The following is an 18786-nucleotide window of genomic DNA, read 5'->3' on the forward strand; positions in this document are numbered from 1 at the left end:
ACAATCTGGACGTTTGCAGGGCTGAAGGGGAATTCTGTTATTTCTACATGTACGCAGAACTTCATGTCCTTTTTACTACAGCCTCTACACAGGGCATACAACTGACAGAATGTGCTCCAAAGAGATTCTTTCCTAGTCAACATCTAGTCCATTGCTTCGTGTCTGTCTAATCAACCAATGTGTCCGTTCACAGCGTACACAATCGTGGGTATGTCATCATGTTCGTAGACGCTCGACGTTACGGTCAAGTAGTCCAACCGCCCCAAATCAAAGACGTTAAAGCCAGCTCCCGCTGCCGATCTCAAGGCGTCATTGGTTTCCAACTTTGACGCCGTCCAGTGGCGCGCATCCGCCGTTCTTCTCTTTCTCGTTTGCTCTGCTCTTCAAAGCGTCTTCGACTGGCCTCGTATTCGCTCTCGTTTTGGTTGTTCGCGATGCGGGTCCCATCCTCAATCAGTCCTGTCGTGTCGGAAGCTTGAACTAGGCGATGACCGCCACGGCCCTGGGGTGATCCAGGGTCTTGACTCTGAGTCGTGCCCCAATTCTGACTCGTCGACAAAGTCTGGGAAAGGCCGGACACTGCTTCCGCCGCTGCTCTGGCCTGTGCCGGCCCTCCTCGTGCTGGTGGTTGTGGCCTTTCTGGACTGTACTCTGGTGGAGGGCTCCTCATGGCGGGAGGAGGATGGTACGCCCTCGGCGGACTTGGTCTGCGTCGAGTGCTGGTTCTGACTGTCGCTCGTGGTGGACTGCTCAAGTTCGCTATCGGTTTGTTCGACGCTATCGGCGCATTCGTCATCTGCCAACCATCATCCTCGTCAGAATCCGCGAGGGAACGTTGGAAAGGTGAGTGGTAGAGATTGTGAGGGAAATCATCAAGGCTGGAGGACGAGCTTGACTGAGAATGAGAAATCGGATGGGCATAAGATGTGGGCTGATGCGAGCGTTCTGGAGAGCCAGAGTTTTCACGATGGAGCAATGCAAGGTGGGAGTCACCCTTGACAAGACCCAGTCTTTCCTCCTCCGTAGCATTCTTCCTTGCTCGTTTTTGCTCGTAACTGGTAGCGCTTCCCCGGCTCTGGAGCGCCGGCCGTGCGCCGTCGTGGTCGACATCTGGGGTACGAGAACTCGGCCGGAGGAAGTTTGTGAACGAAAATTGTCGTCTTGTCTCATGAGGAAGCTTCAAGGTTGGGGAGGGTGAAGGTTTGGCAGGGAGCGGCTTAGATCGAGGCGAGGGCCTGGCGGCGGAAATCCCAGCCTGTCTGTCTTCTTCTTTCCGCTTTCCAGGCGGCAATCCATATATTCGCTCTTGAGCATCTTCCAGGCTGCCTGGGCCGTAGGGCATAATCGGTGATTCCATATGAGAAGGGGGGAGCTTGATATCTGTCAATGCGACAGGGTATATCGGACTCCGTGGTGCATTCTCTGCCCTCGGATCTGCTTCTCGAGGGCTAGAATGACGAATGACGGTTTGGGCCCGGTGGCGGAGATTTTCGAAAAAGCCCGGCCCAGGATCGCGGTCCTCGTCGTTCGGGTCAGGGAAATGAGACATGCCTAGAGGAGGATGTACAGTCCTGCGCGGAGTCGGAGAGCCCGGCGTGCCAACCACAGTCTTTCTCCGTCGAAGCCCGTCCCATTCAACAGTTTCGTTCTCTCCGAGCGGTTCAAGTTCATCTTTCATCCTGTCTTCTCGTAGGCGCCTGGCTTCTTCCTGTTCCATCTTCTGTCGCGACACGGACATCCTCCTGATCAAACTGGCGGCCCCACGGAGGGCGTCCGCCTTTGGTTCGGTTTCCGGCTGTTCGACTTCTGCGATTTCCCTAACCTGGTTCAAGTCACCCTTGAACACTGCGGCATCAGGGACGTCCTTGGCAGATTTCGACATTTGTAGAAGCACGACGCCTGTGCATATCTGCAGGAAGCCAAGGATGACGGTGGTAATTGTGACAGCAGTGCCTTTGAAGCCCCGAAAGAGGATGGCGGATGTAACGATCGTGGCACTGGTGAAAAAGACATAGTAGGTAGGCGTCACAAGGGCAGCATTGAAGATGTTCAGCGCTTTCTATGGCTAGAGGTTAGCTGAATCAGTCAAAAATCGGCCATTTTCACTCACATTCAGATAGATAATCTCCGTCAGCAGTGTCGCGACGACAAAGACCAAGAGGACATAGAGGAACCATTGGTTGAACTGCGGCTTTCCACTGGCTTGAGCAACCACAGCACTTCCCAAGCCCTGCGTTGCAACAACACTGAGGCCACCGATGAGGCTGCAAATACTGAGATAAACCAACATGCTCTTCTTGGCATATCGCGGTGCAACCCAGAGAGCGACAAATGTACAAGCAATGATGACCACGCCAGCGTAACTGAGAAAGCCAGGAGCTATCACAAAATGCTGCATCTCCTGGATGTCGGCCACCGAGCTCTGCTCTGGCGCGTTCAGGACGATCACCACGCTGCCAACGATGCAATTGAAACATCCCACTTTTCCGACGAAACTCAAACGCTCCTTGAGGAAGATGGCTGAAAGAATGGTGGTGACGACGACACTGAGTGCGCCGAGTGGTGTCACCAAGATAGCATCGACGAAAGCATAGGCGACGAAATTGCATATCTCGCCAACGATCATCAGGGTCATGCCCGACCACCAGTACCAGTTTTTCAAGTATCCATATCCTTCACCAGCCTCTTCATTGTATTTTGCATTGGCCTTGAGTAGGCCGGTTTTCTTCAAGACAAATGAGATGCCGATGAAAAGTCCTGAAGCGACAGCTAGAGAAATGCCAATTGCCTTGTAAACGGGCGGGCGACTGGCTTCGGTTGCGCTTGTGGAAGTCGAGTTCGTCGCACTGCGAGACACCAGTTCGTGGGCAACCGCCCACAATTGGGGAGGAGCGTGGTCCATATCGTGGCCACAGTAGAAATGCCGCCGTGGCAACAGGGGAGTGATTTACTCTATGGGACTGCTGCCATGAGAGCGAGGGAGTCTGTTGCTGTTGTCAAATGGCAGCGCGATGTCTACCAACACTTCTTTCTCGCTGGTCGGCCGTAAGCATGCGATGGCCTCGACGCTGTTATTTTCCAAAAGAGCAAGTAGATGGCACCGTGATGGAGGATGGTTGCGCGTTGAGGCTGAGGCTGAGCCTGCGGTGCGGTGGTACTAGGTAGTGGGTGTTGTTGTGGGGGTTTTTCGTCTCGCTCGAGCGGGCAAGTCGGGTTTCAGGCGCTCAATTCCAGTTATTGAGTGTATAAAGACAAGAAGTGATGAGGACGACTGCGGGAAGATCGAAACAACCTTGGATTCCACTCAACAGACTGGTACACGAAGGCCGGTGGGAAAAGTGCAAGGAAGAGTTGCAACACTTGGATAGAGGCAACTCGAACTCCGCGGTGGCTTCAGCAAACACTGACGCAGTTGTGGCTTGCTTAGCGCCTGGGAAGAAGGGAAAGGTTGGCTGTCAGGCCCATAAAACCAGGGGGAAGTGGCCCCTTCCAGGCGGGACCATGCCCCGAACAGGCCTGGTTCAGGGCTGGTTGGTTCTCGCCCGTTGCTGGGGCACAGCCCGCAGTTTATCGATGCTCGCTCGGACCACCAGCCACCGTTGTCCAAGACCAGTCTCTATTCGACAAGTATCACTGGCAGTGATGGGCATGGCCAGCCAGGGTGGAATACTAGTAGTAATTACACCAACTACATGTGCAGAATCCCATCTTCTCTACATCGTGATTGAATGAGGTCTGTCTATAATTGGCCATGATGTAGACTACGAGCATGGCGGCTGTGCTGGCAAATCCTGCCGGCTCCAAGTTGCAGGGTTGGATGAAGATACGCGCATCACATCTAAAACATGTCCCTAAGCACTGCAATTCGCGGCCACCACTATACAGTTAGCGACTCAACAGAGAGACGCGGCACTGCATGTCCTTCCGAAAGTCTATGCTGGTGCTGTCTGCAACGTCCCGTGCCAGTGCTATGGCACAAAAACTCTCGTCTTTGCTGTTTCAGAGCTGCTCTGCCCCTTGTCTCAGATCCGTTTTCTCCTGCAGCACACATTGGGGATGATCAGCATTGCCTCCATCGTCTCAATCATGGCATTGTCGGTTCAACGAATCGAAGGGTAGAATCTGACTAGCATGGCAAATCCAGCCCACCAAGTCGAAACTACAACGTTGTACGTCTCGACTGTCGAGTGTGACACCCACGACGGGGTCTGGCAGTGTCCAGTTTGGAAGACAAGTGTAGAAGAAAGTCCACCGGTTATTTGGCCGCTCCACTGGACTCGTCACGTACCTACCGAGTCTTATGGCGCACTATTATGGTCTCCTTCTAGAACTTGCAGGTTGTGTGCAGAAAAGAAGGAAGATCCTGAAACTCCTGTGTGAGGTAATCCGAGTTGTGATACCATGCTGCATCGCACCATTCGACGTTGGCCTATTTCTGCATCAGTCCCTTAACTCCTTGCAGCGCACTCGTGGGGCATCTGTCGATGTTATCTCTTGTCTTGAAAGACCTACCTTACACCCACCAAAAGTCCAAGACGGCCGTCGTCACGAGGATCACCCGCAACATTTTGCACAGTCGTCTCGAGACACGCTGCGAGGGAGGGACAGCTTCCCCTACGAACAAAGTCGGAGCTCTCCAGAGCGTCAACATAGGTCCTTGATGGTACCGGCCAACGCTCGGACTGTGTGGATTACTAGTATGCTGTTCTCTCCTCGTGTCTGACTTACCTCAAGAGACATACCTGTAGGTACACAGTCTGCACTGACTTTCAGAGAATATGAGAGATGACAATTGGCCAATCCTACGGTCACGGAATTCATTGTCACTGCCCCAAATCATGCAGTAATAGTTCCAAGGCTCCCAGCGTTACCTCGCGCACGCAATCAGCTTCTCTGGTGAGTCTGGACTCCGGCTGGTATTTTAGGCTGTTGGCATTCTTCGTATGCCCTGCCTCTACAGCCATGATTGCAGTGAGATCAATCTTCAAATGCCGGAGTCTGTATGCTTGGCACGTTTGCAATGAGCTACAAGTGGCTGTGGTTCGTCGTCCCCAATCGCGGCTCCGTGACCGTTAAGGACAAGGGAGTCCACGCGTTTCACCATGGGCATGACCTGTTCATTCGGTATCGTGACATGATGCCCTGGAGAGGCGGTGATAGGTCGTAACCTCAAGGAGGCACCTGAAGGCGAACAGGTGAGCAACGACAGCAGGCCAGGACAATGTTGTGGGACGCGCAATACGCGCGCAGGGCCAGTCGCTTCGAAGAACACTGCCAAGGGATGCTCCCGCCTTACGATTTGGAATCGGAGATGGACTTTTGACGAGCCCCGATTCGCGCATAAGGTACGTTGTCGACAAAGTAACCTCCTTCAAGTTGGAGATTCTATGCCGCAGTTTTGGGGGCGCTACACGAGGGGCGGCCTTCCAAGCGGGGAGCCATTTCGAAGACGGAACCTCATTCTGCGCAAAAGCCAGGTTCATGACTATACGCGCACGTTCATCACCGACTACGCATTTATGTGACTGAACTAAGCTCGATCATGTCTAGAGGCCAAGCACATCCGACTTGCAAAAGGCATTGCAGCATCGCGATTGGCGTCTGGGAGTTGGCCGGACCTTACATTGCCGATGTACCGATGCTTTGTGGCCCAGAGAATCCCAGAGATGATATCAACTTGTGTCCTGTCGGGTGGCATGGCGGCTTAGTGCATGGCTGGTCTCCCCCATGGGCACACGTTGCTGACTGACATGAAGGCATCTCGGTCGGCCTCCTGGCACTGTCGACCGCAGCTATCTGCGTTCCATCTATCGCTGTTTCATAATGATCCAATGTCTTCCGCCAGCCGAGTTGCTTCCCTGGGCGAAGCTGCTCAATGCAGTATTCACGCTGCACATTTTGCACCATTACTGACTGGGCAGGATGCCGGAGTCCCTCCTTTGGATCAACAAACACTCCGCATCGACCATGCTCTCGCGGAGTTGCGAAGTCGAAACAAGGAAGATTCGCAAGCATGTGCAACATGAGCGACAAATGAAAACTAAGGGCGCTCCGGAAGTGCCTGTCAAAGCCCTTAGGAAGAAACGACCCTTAGAGGCCGAGCCGAAGCCCAGAACTACTGCCACCCAACCCGGTCTTCGGCTTGACACGAATGTGAATGACCAGCGTCGTGAAGATGGCCCACAGCGCTCAATGCTTTCTGCATCTTCATCCGGATCTCCAACCACCAATCTTATGCAAAGCATCAGCACCTTTCCGGGCGTTAGACCCGAGGAGCTCCGCAGCCTCGTGTTCTACTGCCAGCGCACTGCACCTGAATGGTCAGGCTGGCGAGATGCCTCTTTCTGGAACAAACTCATTCTCCAAGCTTGTCGCAGCAACCGGTCCATCTTGCATGGGCTGGTCGCTTTAGGAGCATTCCACGAATCCTGCGAAATTGATGAGGCTTCCGATCTGCAACACCTCGCCCTATGTCAATGCATTAAAGCCACCCGAGAGGCTTGCGAGCATCCAATATCGGACATTGCCGCGCTGATCTCATGCATCCTGTTCATATGCCTGCAGAATCTGCAAAATAGCCATAGCGCATATCAGTTACTCACATCTGGTCACAGTTTGGTATCCGACATTGACGAAAGGTTGGCCTCTGGTACTCTGGTGCTCAGTGATAGTGAGGTAATGGTGCTGAACAAGACCCTAAGGCCCATCATTGAAAGACTGCGGATGCGCTTCTGCAGCATAGTCGACATTCCTTCGGCACTGGCTTTACACGTCATGACCCGGCAGCAGACAGCCGAACGTGGTTCACCATTACCTGAAACTCCTGCGTCTTTCCAAACCTTGCTTGAGGCGCGGAACAAACTTGAGCAAATAGTGGACTGGTCAGAGCAAAACGTCCATCCTTTCTTACCGAGGGGAGATGAAAGATCGAGAGTGCAAGCTCTCATTTCAAGTTGGACCCGAGCTCTGGACTTGACGAAGACAGCTACATCGGAGCGATACCACAGCCTTGAGAAATCCAAGAAGCTCCTCAAAGCCGCGGCTATTGTTGTTTCAATTCTTTTCGACACACTGGGAACGGCCAATGAATGCAGTTATGATGACCATATTGGTGGCTTTTCCGAGATCATCGAACTGTATCAATCTGCCATAGGAGGCTTTGTTCAACATCCTCACAACGTTTCCTTTGGGATTGATTCCGGCGTGGTAGACACATTGGCTTTTGTAGCCGGACGATGTCGTGATCCCAACATCCGGCGGGCAGCCGTGGAGCTTTTGAGCCGAACTGACCGGACAGAAGGCGACCTTCAAGGCTGTACTGGTAGTGCCGTCTTGCAAAGACTGATCGATATTGAAGAAGAAGGACTGTTTGTTCAAACAGCCGGTGATGTGCCAGAGCTGCACCGCGTCCGCATCTGGGAAGATCATCAGTATTGGGATTGCGGAGAGATTCAGATCTTTTTTGTCAATTGCCCATATGACCCTGCTATGGGCGCACAAGTAAGACGAGAATCAGTCCGACTTCAACCGGGCTCTCTACGCATCCCAAAGGAGAAGGCGATCCCGAGGGAGAAAGTGGTCTCGAAGACGCCCAACAGCCTCCCTTATGTGAAGTATGGCCGCGGGTTCGGGTCGTTTCTGGACTCCAGGTCGACATACCACGAAATTCGGCTTTCGTCTTTTCACATTCCAATACCGAGGCTTTGAACGCACAAATTGATTGTGCATCATTTCTTTGCAGCAAAGGGGATCGCAATGGCGGCATTGCAGGCTTGAACATGATAAGCTGGACTTTATGTTACGGTCGTGGCTGATTGTGATGTTTTCCTAGCAAGACAATGCACTCCATCTGTTCTAAACTCCTTGCTTGAATGGTAGGAGCGTTAAGTGTACTAATGCGTGATAACATTAAGCCTGTCGCCATTGCAGAAAGCGACAACAAGCCTTGGACGAATCGGACTGTTGTTATCACTGCGATGGCACCTACAACTGTCAAACTTATGCATTCTCCAGCCTCTTGTTTTAACTGAGACTTGGGCTATTTAGTTAAGGCCTTCCCCAGGCCCCTTTGATAGAGAACATGGAACCTTTCAAACTTTGACAACAACACCCCATATTCTCGCTCCCACCATTTGGGGAAGCCTTGCCCTATGTGGTAGTGTGGGGTTGGAGTAGTCAGCTTTGCCCCAGACGGAGGGTTCGTGGGGCTTTTCCAGCCTCACGGACTACATATCGAAGCTTTCAGTCGTGGTAGCGAGATGCAAGGAATCGCAAAACGTGTCTCTAGCCAGTCATGGGTTCCGCGGACACAAAATTCCCTGTTCGATATGAAGACCCAGAGTATCAATCGAATCACCAAAGGCTGTTTTCTGGCGCTTTGCTAACACCGCTGGAACAAGTCCTGCCCCCTTGTCTGAGCCAACAGGACTTTGATCGAGTCATTAAGGAGCTCCAGCATGTTGTCGGAAAGGAATTCACCTTCATAGGTGCGGCGCTGGAGGAGTATGTCGATCCTTACGAGTTGTGGGAAAAGGAAGGCCGGAGAAGGATACCCAGTGCAGCAGTCTGGTAAGTGTTCAATATGTTCTGATGTACAATCTGACGATATCAAGTCCCTCGTCCAACGAACAACTTCGTGCTATCCTGGCGATTGCCAACAAGTATGGCGTTCCTGTGTGGACCTTTTCTCGAGGCAAGAACCTAGGGTGGGTCAGACTTCATTTGCGGTTTTACAATCATTAATGCGCTTAGATATGGTGGACCAGCACCCAGACTCAACGGCTCCCTGGCCCTGGATCTACACCGCATGAACAAGATTCTGGAAGTTAATGACCAGTTTTCTTACGCCGTCGTTGAGCCGGGCGTGACGTTCACCGACCTATACCAATATTGCGTGAAGAACAAGCTCCGCGTCTGGCCTAGCGTCCCATCGCTGGGATGGGGAAGCGTTGTCGGCAATGTACACTTTCATCTTTCCATTGTGTGGGGTAGGACTGACCAAGAGTGCAGACAGTTGATCGAGGCACCGGATTCACTCCGACCGCAACCCATCACCAGCATATCTGCGGTTTGGAAGTTATGCTTGCCGATGGAGATATCGTGAGAACAGGACAGTTTGCGATTTCGAATTCGCCATCAGCACATCTTTCCAAGTTCACATTCGGCCCATCAATTGAAGGTCTTTTCCTTCAAAGCAATCTCGGCATCGTCACGAAAATGGGGATCTGGCTGCATCCACAGCCACAAGCATACATGTCTTGTTCTTTCGATATGCCCGAGTTTGAAGACGTTGAGTTGATTGTCGATATCTTCGGAGCGTTACGCCGAGACGGACTCCTTCCAAGCACTGTTTATGTCTCCAACATTGTTGAGTGGCTGGGAATGATGGGCAAACGTGAAGAGTTGTGGCCTGAGAAAGGCCCAATCCCTGACTGGCGGATAAAAGAGCTCCAGAAACAGCTGGGTCTCGGATACTGGAATATCAAATTTGGTCTTTATGGTGCCAAAGATGTTGTTCAAGCCCACTTTGACGAATTGAAGAGAATTATCAACAAGAAAGCGCCGCAGTCTGCACATCGTCTTCAAGGCCATCTATTCTCTGGCAAGAATGAGGAGCTCTTGGAGGCAACCACCGTGCCAGAGTCTCATGGAGGCTTCTTCGTCGGAGTCCCAAGCCTTTGGAGCTTGCCGATGACAAAATACCGCCTTCCCAAAGAAAGGCCTGGCATTGGAGCTCATGCTGATTACTCTCCAATCATTCCTTCGTCTGGAAAGATGGTCTTGGAATGGGTACGTACGGCGAGGCGTATATGCGAGGCTCATAATTTTGACCTCTTCTGTGATTTCTTCATGCATGAGCGACATGTCATCTTCGTCAACATGATGGTGTTCGACAAAACCAATGATGAGCACCGAAAAGCCGTCGATTCCATCTTCCGACAATTGTTCAAAGAGGGCCGTCAAAGAGGTTTCAGCAAGTACAGATCTCATCTCAATTATATGGGTATGTCGATTTTCTATCTTCTTATGAGCGTAGCTGACAGTGTAGATCTGGTTGCTGATTCCTACGACTTCAATGACCATGCATATCGGCGTTTCGTGGAGAAATTGAAGGTAAGTCTGCAGCAAGCTCGGTCGTTCCTTGGCTTACGGTATTAAGTAGGACTCCCTGGACCCTCATGGGATATTATCGCCGGGGAAACAAGGAATATGGCCAGCCAAATATCGCAAGTTCAGAGAACATCTATAATTTCTCATTCACCATTCACAACCAATTCGCAATGCATCAGGTACTATCTACTCACCAGTGATAAAAGATCGTTGCATGAAAGGATTCTTCTAGCGGGGATCCATGGAATTATTACCGAAAGCAGTTAACTAATAACCACTTGATGTGAAAAGCCACAATCGTTTATGGCATTCTGCCCATACTGTTTGGCACAGAAGAAGGATAAATATTACTGGCAACAGGTCTTTGGCGCTGATCTTCTAGCCACAAGAAGATCGGTTGACGCTTGCATCCCTGACGCAGCTTGAGTCAATCTTCTTGCGTAGTGCTCGAAGAGCCAAGTCATTGTCCGGCTGCTCTGACCTCTCTGGCGTAGTCGCCCTACCATTTTCAGAAAGGGTGTACTTATAATTATTTGGTATTTCATTCTCTTGTCCGTTAACCCCATTGTTGTCCTACGAGAAGAACTCGAGTATATATGCTGAAAATGTAAAAACGCTGACAAACGAACTACAGATTGCCCCTTGCCATCTGTTCCCGCTCAATGGCTTCGAACAAACTCTTGAAATTTCCAGCCCCAAAGCCACTGAAGTTGTTGCGGTAAATGATCTCGATGAACACCGTTGGTCGATCCATCAGATGTTTGGTGAAGAGTTGTAGGAGATAGCCGTTCTCATCAAAGTCAATGAGAATGCCAAGTTCTTTCAGTCTCTGGAAGTCTTGCTTGATTTGAAAACCGGCAGCAGAAAGTCTCTTCTCCATCAGCTCGTAGTACGAGTTGGGAACCTTGATGAATTCAACGCCTCTCTCGGCCAAGTTGGTCACGTCCCGAACGATGTCATCAGTCTTCAGAGCGATGTGCTGGACTCCTGCTCCTCCATAAAAGTCGACATACTCCTCAATCTGTGACTTCTTGAGGCCCGTGGCTGGCTCATTGATGGGCATCTTGATTTTCTCATCAGGAGATGCCATCACGATGGATTTGAGCGCCGAGTAATCTGTGCAAATGTCCTTGTCATCCACAGACCAGAAGCGGTGGAAACCAAGAGCCTTTTCATAGCTACGAGCATGTTAGTCACATGAACGCCAAGTGGCTCCTCCGGGTCGAACTTACTAGTCGCATGCCGCTTCCATCTCATTCCAGTCTTGGTTACCAACACAGTGATCAACGACGTCAAGCTTCACCACGGGCAAATACTTCGCAGTTGGGTCTTCCTCGTCGACGGCGCGGAAGCCGGGCAGGAACGGACCTTGATAACCCGCTCTCTGGATCAGAGTGTGAGTGGTGTCGCCATAAGTGCGAATCCGAGCAAGCTTGACTTTGCCAAATTCGTCTGTGAGTTCCTTTGGCGAGAAGACATCCTTGGCCCCATTCGCGATCGCGGCATTGTAGACCGCTTCAACATCGTTCACTTCGAAGGCCACATCGCAAACAGCGTCGCCGTGTGCTGCAAGGTGATTGTGAATCTCTTCTAGGAGAGCCTTGTCTTCTTCTGAGCACGGTGCATTGGTATTGGGAGCATGTAGGGGTGATGTAAACACGAAGGTGATATCGCCATTCCGGACAACATGTGACGCAATGAAGCGTGATCCTGTTTCAAGGCCTCGGTAGGCGACACGCTTGAAGCCCATCCGGGTGATATAGTACGCAGCAGCTTGCTTTGCATTGCCCACATACCAATGGACATTGTCGTAGCCCTTATAGGAATTGAGCTGAGCCTTTGGCTCCTCGGCGACAAGAGAGGTATGGAAGGTTGCGTTGTGAGACTCGATCGCAGTTGAAGAATAAGATTGACTAGCCATTTTGATGTTTTTATGCCGGTATGGATAGGGGCTTGGTCAAGCAGGATTTCGCAAGGCTTGGTCCGAGGAAGAGGTGTTGATATAACATCCTGACTTCGATCTGGGTTGTAATCTATATTTATCTCCCTTTGAATGGCCCATCCTTGAACACGAGTCAAGATATTGTTGCACCAGCGATGCTGACATTCGCGCGGCTTGTAGCGGGCGGCTTGTAACGGTTGTTGTCGGGAGAAGAGAGACATTCGTATTGGGATGCCTCGTAAGCGGCAACAGGTCGACAGATTGGTCACAGTCGCAGCCCAGGACCAATTGTTAACAAATCCGGCTCCAGCCGGGCCTTGAACATTTTGAAAAGGCAATTTTCCGCCGCTTTCCGGACCCACTCACTGTAGCCTTCGCTAACCGCCAGGCATACCTTGCGAAATAGATTTAGACCTAATCCTCATCATGACCTTTGCTATCCATTGAATGAAAGAATCGGTTTCGTGGTCAAGTCAACATCCCCCAAAACGCTTCCGAGTGTGTCTTCAAACACAATCTTATTTGATTGGACCCAACCAAATGGCTACCGCAACACAGCTCTCCAAGAACGACAGCGCGGTACTAGGGGCGATTCTGGACCCCGAGGCTGGATTAGGAGGAAATGTGGCCGTTGTCGAGCCGAAGGTTGAACCGGATAGACACTATGACTCGCAGACGCTGCATACGATACAGGAACGAGAAAAGCAAATACTTCTGCCCTTGAACTCGGATTCGCCATCTCTCTCAACTATTGAAAGTGGCATTGCTGCGTTTGATAGCCTTCTCGAAGAGTTTCCAAATTATGCTGCAGGATACAACAACCGAGCCCAAGCACGACGATTGTTGCACCCCGACCTGAAAAAGTTATCTCAACATTCCCATGACTTGAAAGCCATATTCGAAGACCTTGCAGCTGCAATCAGACTGGCTTCTCCAGACAGTCCTGTGCAGCCGGTTTCTCGACAAGCGGCCAACGTTTTGTCTTCTGCTTATACTCACCGAGGTTATCTGCTGTACAAGGCTTCCCAACCGGCCGCCTCGGGCAGCTTCTCGCTAGCAGCACTTCCAGATCTTGCAAAGTACGACCGTGAAGAACTGACTGAGATGGCTAGTAGGGACTTTGCCTTGGGCGGAAGGTACGGGAATAAAGCCGCGAAACAGCTGGCTGTGCACACCAACCCATATGCCAAACTATGTGGCAGTATTGTGAAGGAGGCTTTGCAAAAGGAAATGGAAGCATTCTCAACCGGAATAACGACTGAGTGACGGGTGGCATTGATATTCCAGCATGTGATACAATGGGTATGGTTGCCAGCCGTGCATCGATATAAGTTAGCGTTTGGTCTCAATTGAATATTTGCTCAACTTGCTTGCCAGCAACATTTAAACACAAAGACTGCAAGACGGCTCCGTGGCTGGACCACAAGCATTAGCCGCCAGGTGCATACCATGTGTCTTGTAGTTTGATGGATTCTGGAAAATCTGATGACGCGGGCCTCACGGGCGCTCCCTCGAAATACCCCTGGTTTCCGTGGGCGGTTATATCCGGGTATTGCTCAACTGGGGTTCCCAACAGCCAAAAGAGTCTCCTTCTCCGAAGTTCGGTATCCTAATATTCCTACAATATCCGTAGAAGTTGTCATTGCCCCTTATATGAAGTTATATCAATCGCATACAAAGACAGTCAATCGCTCCCCATCTAGAGAACATCAAAGCCTGTCCAGATATCTTACTAAGTATCTATCTTGAGTCACGACTGGTCTTGTTCGAAACTCGTCAATTCACCATCAATTTCCTTCTCACGAATCCGAGTAGTGGTCCCGACCAGCTGTCAACATGTCGAAAAGCATCGTCAACAAGCACAAGTACCCCTTCCAGTTTACAAACCCTATACCTTCTCCGGACAGCACAAAGTCGGGCGGAGCACGCGAAGTGTCAATCACACTTCCCAATGTTCGTGGTCGTATCCCCTCAATCCAGGCCTCGCGCCTTCGAACCATGATGTTAGAAGCGCACAGAGATCCTACCAAGATTTTGGCGCATTGTTGCTCTATGGATGGACTATCGTCGCGCCTTGTGGAAGAAGCTGGATTTCCCATGGTATTCCTGGCTGGCTACCCTTGTGCCAGCTCGTATGGGTAAGCAAGAAACAGTATGATTGATGCTCTTCTTTGTCTGATTGTCCAACTTCAGATTACCAGATACTGGCTATATTGCCATGCAAGAGATGTGTGACAAGATCCAAGAGGCTGTGAGACAGGTCTCAGTTCCTGTGATGGCAGATGGCGACACAGGATATGGAAGCCCAATGAATGTTAGAAGAACTGTGGAGTCTTTTGCCTTGGCTGGCGCCGCTGGTGTCATGATCGAGGATCAGACATGGCCCAAGAGTGAGTGACCTTGATGCGCTACCATTGGATTGGTGCTTATACAACTATTAGGGTGTGGACATACCAAGGGAAAATCAGTTGTCAGCAGAGGCGAGGCCTATGCACGGATCCAGGCTGCAGTCGACGCCCGTAACGAAGGACTTGATATCTTCGTTCTCGCTAGAACCGACTCTTTGATTCTCGGCTGGGATGAGGCTATAACAAGAGCGAAGAGGTTCCGCGACATTGGTGTGGACGCAGTCTTTATAGAAGCTCTCCCGGATCGCGAATCTATGAAGCGTGCCGTCAAAGAGGTCGGCATTCCCACGTTCGCTAATATCATTGAGGGTGGTCTTACGGAGAACCTGTCGGCCAAGGACCTCGCAGAGCTTGGAATGTGCGCAGTTGCCTATCCTTGGCGTCTCGTGGCTGCAAAAATCAAAGCAATCCGCGAAGCGCTGGAAACGCTGAAAGAGAGCATGACTGTGGGAGCCCCTTCAACCATCTTGTCTTACAGCGAAGTCTGTGAGGGTGTCGGGTTCAACAAGTACTGGGACCTCGAGGAGCGCTACAAATACACCGAAAATGACTTGGTGAACCGGACTGGGTCCAGCAATGGGTTGACTGGACATTGAAGAAGGTTGTATGCTTGTGTTTGTTTGCTGTCTAGGTACATCACGAGATGATACCGGCGAGAAAAATCGTTGTTATCCTGTACCTTTATCAGGGTCTGAGATGCAAGGTCCCTGAGCTGATTGAAACGCTTGTTAAAATAGCGAATTTGAGTCCAATGGTCCCAATCATCCCATCTGAATGGAAGCAAGTGCCTCAAACGCATCAGCCTCAACTAGTTCAATCAAAGTGCAGGTAAAATCTCCAGCAGCAATTGTAATTGTCCTCCTGAGCTCCATGATTCCAGTTTGCCACTATGTATCTGCTAGTATCAGAACTAATCTCCTGCCGCAACTCCAGGGGATAGAGATGGCCAGTCGAAGTCATAGTGTGGTCTCGGATACCATTTCGCAGTAAATGAAAGCATTGGAGTCTTGCAATGGGTCATCCAATCGACCCAACTCGAATAAACATTGTAAGTCACGGCAGCCCTACTTATGGCTTAGGGTCTCCCCGGCTATCCGCCAAATATCCGAGCCAAGAAGCAATGAATTTTGCTCTCCACCCGCCACACCTAGGTAACTTCTCCGCGACTCCATGGGGTGTCTTGATCATATATCCTGGGTTTTCCTGCTCAACATCTCCGGTCAAAGGCGCACATCAATTCGATAATGGTTCACATAGTGCAAAGTCTTCTCCGCCCTTTTCCAACTCCCTGTGGGTTTGGCCCTCTTCTTTCCGGGTGAAATGACTCCCGGGCCTAGTGAGGCTTCACAATCGAATGTGGGCTTCCGAGCGGCCAGGCCTAGCGGCACATACAAGCGCACCTACAAGGCGTGCGAGTCATGTCGCAAAACCAAAGCAAAATGCGAGCGTGATGAGAACTCTGAGGCATGTTTCAAATGCCAGCGTGAACAGAGAGAATGTATTTTCCCAGCACACAGGTCAACCAAACGTGCAAAACTTGCGCACGCCGCAGTAAGTTGTGCTTTTGAATGGTGAAGGTGGTGCATAGCTGAGAACTTGCAGCCGTCTCCCGCGGTAGATGCTTCGCAAGACGGCACTGAAGTGGCACGCCTTGGTCATGGTGGAAACGCATGGCAACAACATCAGCAAAATCAGCAACTCGCTCCATCTCCTTCCAGATCATCACATCTCGTTGATCTTTCTCCTAGGGGAGATAACCCTCTGGCTCAAAGACCACTCGTTTCAGGAAATGATGGTGCGAACCGGTCAAAACAGGCCGTACCCGCACATACGGCACATTCAGAATCGACATCGTTGACAGATAATTTGCAAGATCAAGTTGTACAAACCGTGGTTGCCAGTTCCAGCGATGCAGTAGGCTTGCTTTTCCGTGCTGCCGGGTCGTCAGACTCTGAGAGCCTAGATGACTCCGAGAATCATGGTGGTATCGAAACAGGACCTGCGCAGTCAATGTCGACGGGCATCCTCTCGCCGAGTCTAAATACCCGTGAACATGTACCCCCGGACATCTTGGAGCTTTGGAGTCAACATCGATTTGTCAGGCAAGGATGGTTCACGGCCCGCGAGGCCGTCGCATATGTACTTGCGTAAGCTCCTTTGCCCCGTTGTTACCATTTCAGACTACGTTTGACCATGCTGACCATGTTAGTTTCTTCACCAAATTGTCACCATTATCTCCAGTGATGGACGGGTTTAATGCCGATCCTGCCAGTCATAGACGTCTGATACTTGAGGAGCCGCTGTTATGTTGCACAGTATTGATGGTTTCATCGCGGCATCATTACCCTTCAGGCCCCGGAGGTGCCGTCCGGGCAGACTTCATCCATGCTCGTCTTTGGAGACATATCGAACACCTTGTCCAACGAATCACCTTTGGTTCGGAGAAATACAGCATGGCCAAAAGCCGTACTTTGGGAAGTATACAGGCTCTTCTGTTGATCACAGAATGGCACCCCCGGTCATTGCACTTTCCGCCCGAGAATGATGGATGGGATGCTAGCCTTGCACCAACGGTCGACGATAGCTTTACGCCACAAGAGGATAATTCCGAAGCCAGCAAGCGCTGGCGCGAGGACGTTTTCGAGCCTGCAAAACGGTCTGACCGCCTGAGTTGGATGTTGGTAGGTATGGCGACAACCCTCGCACACGAACTCGGGATTTTCAGGCCCACCGACGACATGGACATTGTGGAATCTTCCGCTGTTCGTTCATCTAAACTTCGTATCCGAAGACTACTTTATCTATATGCGACCCAACTATCTTTGAGACTTGGTTGCACGAGCATCTTCCCTCAAGATGCGCTTCAGGACATCGCACAACCACCTGCGGCAGAGATGACGACAATGAGCCAAGTACACCGTGATGGGGAGCTGATGTTGTCAAAATGGATTGACATTACGAGACTGATGACCACCGTGGCCGACATGTTCTTTGCGAACAGGTCCACTACTAAGCAGATATTGCGCAGTACACGATACGTCAACTTGCTGAACCACTTCCAACCAATGCTGGACTCTTGGTATAACAGCTACCTGCAGATGCCATGTCCCAGTAAGTACTCTCACCTCACTAATTCTCAGCACACTCTTATTTGTTGCAGCTATACAAGGCCCTGCACGAAAAATCCTGCTTGTTGACTACTACTACGCTCGAGTCTATATCCACTCAATTGCAATCCAAGCCCTGGTCGACCGTATCACCAATCTTTCTGGTGGGGATGAAATGTGGCAGGATCACGAAATTTGGCGATCAAAACATGCCCAAGACTTTGCATCAGTCAACGAAGTCCGGGAGTCGAGCTGCAAGATCCTAATGACGGCTGTAGAGCTAAGTGATGAAGGTATTCTGCAATATTGTCCGGTTCGCGTCTACCTCAGGATTGTCAGCGCATCCGTTTTTCTCCTTAAGGCCATCAGCCTTGGGTCTCGAGAGGCCGATATCAGTTCTTCTTTGAAAACATTGGATCGATGTATTGTGGCCCTACGGACAAACCGGGCGGACGACATCCACTTGTCTAGCCGATACGCAATATTGATTTCGCGGCACGTCCAACGATTCAGACGCAACTTCCGTGTTAAGAAAAAAGCACTGCTGCCAACACCACACCGAAGTCGTGTAGCGTCGCCTTTTAGGGCCGGCACCTTGATAGGGCAGCACAATGATAATGACCAGCAGGAGCCGCGGAACCAAGATGTCTCATCCTCCGCACATACCCGCAATGATGACCAAGAAGGCAACCGGGAGTCGTTTCCAGGAACTGTGACTGGATCAACGGATCAATTTGACTTTGATGAAAACGGCATGCTGGAAGAGTGGCTAGCGCAACCTTTTGATCCACAGATTGCACCGTTTGGGCTGGACTATATGCAAGCGGGCGCTGGTATTGCCGTTGATTCTCTTGATTTTCTTTGGAATATTCCAAACCAAACTCAACAGTGACAAGATCATAATTGTTATGGCGGATGTCTAATAGAAACCACCACTTATGCTCATCTGCAAAGACAATTATCGCGAATGGTGTATGCACGTAAGCTGCTTCCGGTTCACGGCCATGTTACCATGTACACTAAAAGTGAACACTTCAAAAAAATAGGTAAGAGGAACTAAGAAAGTCGTTCCCCACATGGGTATACTGCAGTTTCAGCCATCCGGGGTAGGGGCCCGAGTTTCCCCGCCAATTTCCGGGGAAGGCGGAAATAGGAAATCTCAGGATAAGTTTCAGGTACCTCGTTGAGAATCCGTGTCTAGTCAAAAAAACTTGGCCCG

The 18786-nt window shown here is 50.8% G+C and overlaps 7 protein-coding genes across 8 annotated transcripts; 5 read left to right on the top strand and 2 right to left on the bottom strand.

Moving 5' to 3' along the window:
• Window positions 1-110: 110 nt before the first annotated feature.
• HMPREF1120_05581 lies at window positions 111-3410 on the bottom strand. Of its 2 annotated transcripts, XM_009159764.1 has the most exons (3): window positions 2111-3410; window positions 994-2059; window positions 111-796 (listed from the first exon to the last, which is right to left on the bottom strand). In XM_009159764.1, exons 1-3 carry the CDS (start codon window positions 2900-2902, stop codon window positions 450-452), a joined length of 2205 nt encoding a protein of 734 aa, XP_009158012.1. In that variant the 5' UTR covers window positions 2903-3410; the 3' UTR covers window positions 111-449. The 2 variants fall into 2 exon arrangements, with proteins under 2 accessions (XP_009158012.1, XP_009158011.1); XM_009159763.1 differs by having other exon boundaries at window positions 111-2059.
• Window positions 3411-5922: 2512 nt separating this feature from the next.
• On the top strand, window positions 5923-7707 carry HMPREF1120_05582 (uncharacterized protein; the record flags this gene model as incomplete). The annotated part of the gene is made up of 1 exon (XM_009159765.1): window positions 5923-7707. The coding sequence occupies one exon, from the start codon at window positions 5923-5925 to the stop codon at window positions 7705-7707; it is 1785 nt and encodes a 594-aa protein (XP_009158013.1).
• Window positions 7708-8293: 586 nt separating this feature from the next.
• Window positions 8294-10249, top strand: HMPREF1120_05583 (glycolate oxidase; the record flags this gene model as incomplete). The annotated part of the gene is made up of 6 exons (XM_009159766.1): window positions 8294-8568; window positions 8613-8705; window positions 8752-8959; window positions 9010-10003; window positions 10049-10113; window positions 10163-10249. The coding sequence occupies 6 exons, from the start codon at window positions 8294-8296 to the stop codon at window positions 10247-10249; spliced, it is 1722 nt and encodes a 573-aa protein (XP_009158014.1).
• A 93-nt stretch (window positions 10250-10342) lies between these two features.
• Window positions 10343-12237, bottom strand: HMPREF1120_05584 (4-hydroxyphenylpyruvate dioxygenase 1). Its single transcript, XM_009159767.1, has 2 exons — window positions 11343-12237; window positions 10343-11288 (listed from the first exon to the last, which is right to left on the bottom strand). The coding sequence occupies exons 1-2, from the start codon at window positions 12029-12031 to the stop codon at window positions 10739-10741; spliced, it is 1239 nt and encodes a 412-aa protein (XP_009158015.1). The 5' UTR covers window positions 12032-12237; the 3' UTR covers window positions 10343-10738.
• Window positions 12238-12592: 355 nt separating this feature from the next.
• HMPREF1120_05585 (uncharacterized protein) lies at window positions 12593-13318 on the top strand (the record flags this gene model as incomplete). The annotated part of the gene is made up of 1 exon (XM_009159768.1): window positions 12593-13318. The coding sequence occupies one exon, from the start codon at window positions 12593-12595 to the stop codon at window positions 13316-13318; it is 726 nt and encodes a 241-aa protein (XP_009158016.1).
• Window positions 13319-13888: 570 nt separating this feature from the next.
• On the top strand, window positions 13889-15056 carry HMPREF1120_05586 (methylisocitrate lyase; the record flags this gene model as incomplete). Its single annotated transcript, XM_009159769.1, has 3 exons — window positions 13889-14190; window positions 14246-14442; window positions 14494-15056. 3 exons carry the CDS (start codon window positions 13889-13891, stop codon window positions 15054-15056), a joined length of 1062 nt encoding a protein of 353 aa, XP_009158017.1.
• A 724-nt stretch (window positions 15057-15780) lies between these two features.
• Window positions 15781-18459, top strand: HMPREF1120_05587 (uncharacterized protein; the record flags this gene model as incomplete). Its single annotated transcript, XM_009159770.1, has 4 exons — window positions 15781-16011; window positions 16063-16607; window positions 16670-17571; window positions 17621-18459. 4 exons carry the CDS (start codon window positions 15781-15783, stop codon window positions 18457-18459), a joined length of 2517 nt encoding a protein of 838 aa, XP_009158018.1.
• Window positions 18460-18786: the final 327 nt, after the last annotated feature.

The sequence above is a fragment of the Exophiala dermatitidis genome, assembly GCF_000230625.1.
Source record: "Exophiala dermatitidis NIH/UT8656 unplaced genomic scaffold supercont1.4, whole genome shotgun sequence".
In the NCBI taxonomy this organism is placed as follows: domain Eukaryota; kingdom Fungi; phylum Ascomycota; class Eurotiomycetes; order Chaetothyriales; family Herpotrichiellaceae; genus Exophiala; species Exophiala dermatitidis.